This window comes from Cyprinodon variegatus, unplaced genomic scaffold, assembly GCF_000732505.1.
Source record: "Cyprinodon variegatus isolate N-32 unplaced genomic scaffold, C_variegatus-1.0 Scaffold82, whole genome shotgun sequence".
Lineage (NCBI taxonomy): Eukaryota > Metazoa > Chordata > Actinopteri > Cyprinodontiformes > Cyprinodontidae > Cyprinodon > Cyprinodon variegatus.
Window position 1 is genome coordinate 457,959 of NW_015150535.1, and position 5,804 is coordinate 463,762.

The 5,804-nt window shown below is 35.9% G+C and overlaps 1 protein-coding gene across 2 annotated transcripts in view; it reads right to left on the minus strand.

Annotated features, from left to right (window-relative positions):
* zfand5 (zinc finger, AN1-type domain 5) overlaps positions 1 to 5,804 on the minus strand; it is an 18,493-nt gene that overhangs the window by 7,558 nt on the left and 5,131 nt on the right. For both annotated transcript variants that reach the window (XM_015373165.1, XM_015373164.1), the window contains exons 2-4: positions 1,925 to 2,107; positions 1,676 to 1,829; positions 436 to 539 (exon numbers count right to left, since the gene is read on the minus strand). In XM_015373165.1, the coding sequence (XP_015228651.1) occupies positions 436 to 539; positions 1,676 to 1,829; positions 1,925 to 2,081 (415 nt within the window). In that variant the 5' untranslated portion in view covers positions 2,082 to 2,107. The remainder of the gene's footprint in view (positions 1 to 435; positions 540 to 1,675; positions 1,830 to 1,924; positions 2,108 to 5,804) is intronic.

Below are 5,804 nucleotides of genomic sequence, written 5' to 3' on the forward strand. Positions count from 1 at the left end.
AATACAACAGCACTTTGCACAGAGTACGGTGGATAGAAGACAAGAAAGGATTTATCTTCATGCAGTGCCAGAAAACATCTGCATAGTTGGCGTCCAACACATTTGTTGGGTAACAGTTGTTTACTTTATATAGATGGCATGAGAAAAAAAAAATCGAATTAAATTTTTCAAATATAATTCCCTACATTTTAGTGAATTCTTAGGTGTCACATTTAGGGATTTTTAATGCCATTCAAGGCTTTGCATTCAAGAAATTGGATTTATATGACTCAATGGTTTTTAAGGACCTGCGGAAACCCTGAAATGTGTACAACTGAGCCCTGCAGAAGATCGCACCTCCCTAAGAGAGATTTTTTAACAATCAGAAGGCAAACAGGCTGATTTCTCCGCCGCGCAGAATGTAAATCAGTCTGCTTGTCCATTTTTGGTACCAACCTGCTTCTGTGTCTTCTAGTTTGCTCACTGATGCTAATTTCTCCTCAGACGAAAGCCTCATTTCAGTCATCTGTTGTGTTACTGAGGTGGCAGCTGAACTCCCGCTGTGAACAGAACAAGAAGATTAAACAGGATTTTACTGCAGATACTTTTAACAGAATGGATAGAAAAAGTTTTTACCCACTCCACTGTGATTCACTAAAATAAGTTGGGACATTTGGTGGGAGAGATATATCCTCACCAAACCGATTATAACATTTATTTATAATTAAATAAATAGAAAGATATTCAGATCTATAGAGTGAAAGCATGTTTAGTTCTTGGGCTTTTAATTTTTTAAGATTTTCCCCCATTACATTTTTGCAAGCAAAGAACACGTTTTGTAAATGAAAATTCGAAAAAAGTAATAATGAAAAATCAGAAAACTTCTTAATCACAAAAGCTTTTAAGAATAACTTTGCTGCTTTCTCTGATTTTATTTTATTTTATTTTTTTTTTTCAAATTAAAAAACATTTTTCAAATGCATTTCTGTTCCAATTACTCTTTGTTGTTAAAAGCAATAAATGCTTTTTTGGAAATAATGCAATTCTTAAACCTCAATCTATAAAAGGGAATTTTGAAAAAAAAAATAAGATCTGAACAAAATCCGATAAAAGTGAAACTTTTTTTATTATTTGAAATTCTCAAATATAAAATGTGATAAAAAAAAAAACTTTTATAAAACAATGAAAAAAATATTTAAAAAACAATAGTTGGGAGAAAAACAACAGCATCGTTATTCTCAAAATTTATCTGTTTTAATTTTTGATTGCATTTTGTTTTATCTTTCAAATTTCCATTTAGCTTTCAACAATAATGGAACAAAATTAACTCCATACTAGTTTTTAATTTAATTTTGAGACATATTTGTGTTTTGGAGTTTGTTTTGTGAGCTTTAATTGAAAACTGAGTGGAAGGAAGAATTAATAAAAGAGCTGCAGGCACAAGAAAACTAATAAATGCTTTATAACAAGTTCTCAGTGTGTAAGAAACATATGACGACTAATTTCCAGTTTTTAAAATTCTCTACTGAAATAAATCCCTTCTACAAATAATTAAAAAAAAGAAACATCTCCACGTTTTTTTTTTTTTTTTTTTTTTTATATAGCATAAAATAAATCCTTATGGAAAATGTATGAAACCCAAAATCAAACTTTTTACAATCGTCTTTGAGGCAGAACCTGAGCCGGAGCTTCTCACCTGAGGGCATCTGCAGCAGCAGCAGCGGCTGCAGCTTCCGAGGCAGCGGCCGCCTCAGCAGCCTCCTCAGCAGCAGCAACTGCAGCAGCTGCGGCATTATTCAAAGTATCCTCTAAACTTTGGATGGCAGACTCTTCAGCTGAGGAGCTACTGCCTGATGGAGGAACACAACCAAAAAAAAAAAAAAAAACACCAGTCAGGAGGTGGAGTTAGAGTCAGAGAGAATTTAAGAGAAGCAGAGGGTCTCACCAATGGGGGTCAAAGAACTAACTCCTCCATTGTTCTGTCTCGACAGGTGTTCCTTGTGGCAAACAGAGCACATGCCATTAGTCCTAGGGTTACCATAGAAACCACAACCTGTGGCACAGAGCGTAGGGACTGGGCTCTGATTGGTCTCCTGGGCCATAGCAATGTCTGCCACCAACTGATATCCTGGAGAGAAACAGACACACTGTGAGCTTTAATATAGAAAGGCAAAAAAAACCAACAACATGAAAATGAAATACCCCCACTAACCTGCAGGATAACAGTGTTTAACCAAGTTTTTTAACAAACATTTCTTGGTTTTACAGGTTTTACTCCCGATTGACAAAGATTGAGAGAGAAAAAAACCTTCAGTTTCATTTATTTTTATAGCACCAACTCACAGCGCATCATCTTTACAGATACAATTCAACCAGATCTTCCAGTCAGATCAGTTTGACGTTTTCAGTCAAAGGAAACCAGCTGTTTGCATCAGGATTCACATGTGGTGGCTACTAAAAGTCCATGCTTTGGTGATTTATGTGGCCTCGTACGACATCTTTAAAACAGAAAGCTTATGCATCGTCACAGGACCAGAGGGTTGAGTTTCCAGAGACATGCTAATCATTGTTTGCTAGTTATGTTTTAACCCACTTTTTCTAAAGACAAAGTATCTGCATCTTGTGATGGCTGCATTTAGCGCCACACAGATGCGGTAACTAGGGCTATAACAATTGGATTAATCATAATTAGGCGATTATTGAAAAAATTGTCAACTCATTTAGTAATTGATTAATTTGTTACAACTGGGGTATAGAGATATAAAACATGCATTTAGCTGTAAGAGAAACCAACTTAGAGCAGTAATTATACCAAGGTTGAAAAAAAAAAACATTTTTAATTTAAGATTTAAAAAAAATAAAAAACATCCTTCTGTAGACATCCAGAACTCCTCAAGTGGAAAAGTTTTAGGGTCACCTAGTTTTAATTTCGTAAAAAATCTTTAAGGAACCTTTGGCTATCCGAGTATTAGTTGATTACTGGAAAAAATAATCCACAGATTAATGGATTTGCAAAACAACAGAAGCTTGGTTTGGTGTAGAAGGCTTCCAGCCGTACATGTTTGAGCCCTTGCCTCGCAACGCTGCCAGTTCTGTTAGCTCTACGCCTGCTGAAGACACAGACGTCCATCCCCGTGAACACTGGGACGGAACTCAATGGGAAAGGAAAGGATTCTGATTTCTTATTTCAACCGTTGCGTATATTAGCTGCGACATATGAATCAAGATGCTATGACCCAAATTATTTGATTGACAGATGACGGATGATATATGATTGGCCATATTTAGGTGTACAAGCTGATGTATAAATAACGCATTAAATAAAGAAACAGAAATGACAGATTTTAAGACAGGATTTTTTTTTTTAAATAGATTTTTATAAATACATTTATATACATGTTTAAGCCAGATTGATTTGACATTTAAAGTGTCTTCCCTATGACTTTAAAGGCTTGAAATGACATGGTTAACATCAGAGGACAAAAAAATAGGTCCTGCAATAGAGAAACCTGCAGGTAGACCAGGTATCCCCAAAGTCGGTCCTCGAGGGCCGCTGTCCTGCAGGTTTTAGAGGTTTTTTCTGCTTTGGCACAGCTGATTCTGATGATTGCAGTTCAGCAAAATCTGTTAATCAACTATCAATTTAAATCAGCTGTGCTGGTGCAGGGAAACCTCTAAAACCTGCAGGACAGCGGCCCTCAAGGAACGACTTTGGGGATGCCTGAGGTAGACGTTACAGGCAGATTACTGCAGATAAACACATGAACAAAAAAAAGGCACCATGATTTAGCCCATATATTACATCTAAATAAGGAATAAAATCTGCAGAATAAATAAAATTAGAATGATTACAAGCCAACAGTCCTACAGGACCCATCTGATCCAGCATAGGGTTTAGTGTGACAATTGATTAACAGGCTTAAAGATCGACTTGCCAATTAGCCTTTTTTTGGTCAGTTAGACGGACCTTTAGGGGGAAAAGCCAAACGCCTGTACAGATCTTCGAAATTCTGATTCCTAAAGCTCTGGGAAAGACGGGAGGGTAGGGGTTGGAGTAGAAAGCTTATCTCAGTGGTTCTCTCAGATTAAAAAACAACAGCAACAAAAAAGTCCCTTTAATCAGACGTGTAACTCAAGGCAGAATCAATAAAACTAGAAGTACAGGCACAAAAACTAATAACGTTCAGTTTAGGAGCACAACATCACTCCGTCCTGTACCCAAAATGTTGATATAGGTTCAGATTCACGTGGATAAAACTGCAGATCTCCTAACAGCTACAGGCTACTCTGTTTATGACTTCTACCCCCCCAGCCCCCTCTTATATGACTGTAATGCGACACTGAACCAAAAGTCAGACTGGCAGGTTAGATGATCCAAAACAGCTTCAAGCACATTTATTTCCAAAGACATGCAGGTGTGTCTGGGTGCGTCTCTTGATTTCCTCAAAAGGCAAAAGGTGCCTTCTAGGGAAAGATGTTTTCATAGAAGCAGCTTCATGTTTAGGCTTCATTGTTGAATGCTTACTTAGTATTACCTTGATTAAATCCAGAAAAAAAAAAAAAAGCTTTGACGACATTGTTCAGACTAGTGGCAAACTACTATTGTGGAAATGTTTCCAATTAAAGACAAAACAGAGCTCATAACGTGCTACTATGTTCCTTATAGAGACTAAACCAGGAAAGATTTGTCAAACTACTAAATGTCTTTAAAGGGGCTCCAAGAGCTAACTTTTCAAACCAAGATGCTTCATCAATCTAAATATGACAGGAGTCCTATCCAAGTAAATATCAACACATTAGGAACTTTGATCAAAATTAATTTCTTTCTGCATTTAAACTAATCCCATCAAGGCAGCAGCTAACTTTGGTTCCTTTGCACACTTCTTAACCACAGTTTTATCTTCCACTAAATTTACCATTTGGGACTCTAAATAACCTGCTTTTTTGCTGATAATTAACTCCTTTATTTGTAGAAATGAATTGGAAAAAACTACCCAGTTTAAGGGCTTTATGCATTTATATATTGATAGCAATGTTGCATTCTGTTAAACAGTTGATTTAACAGCTTAACTTTATAGTTTGTAGTTATAACGATTTTGAAGTAGATAATTGTTTATTTTATTGCATATTTGTCTTTTCTTTAACTGTAGAAAAGGATAGAGCAGGTCTGGAGACTTGAGGGAGTGCAAAAACTTTTTCGTAAACAAAAGGGACACCTAGAGTTTAGGATCATAGCATTCAGAAGCCCTGCCTCCCTCCGTTTGTTATCCCTTATTGATATTTGGCTGCTTTTGTTATTAAAAGATTTTTGTTTAAATTGAAAAGCATTTTTTAGTCACTGCATCATTTATTTAATGTAAATGGAGAAAAAGAAGAAGCAAGAATCCACACCAATATATCAGAAGCACTCGTCAAAGATCACTAAGAATAATGTGAATAATATGAGAATCTTAAACAAAAACTTGTATTGGTTAATGTCTAGTAAAGGATAAACTCTGGACAAAAGAATAACTAAACATCTGGATGATCTGATTTATTTAGATGCTTATTTATATATTGACTTTATGCTGCATTTCAGTGGTTCTCCAAGACGTTGGTCTGTCAAAACTCATCATTATAACATCTACATATACATCAGTAATGGATTACTTGGATGCAATATTTAGTAGGTAATCATATTTCAGGACATCTGTAGAGCCAGATTGCTTCTCACTGCCCTTAAATGGTCAAACCTGATCTAGATCCTGTTAGCTTAGATGTTAAAGATCTCAGAGTGGTGGGATCATCCAGATAATGGACAAGCATGACAAATAATAGTTCATTTT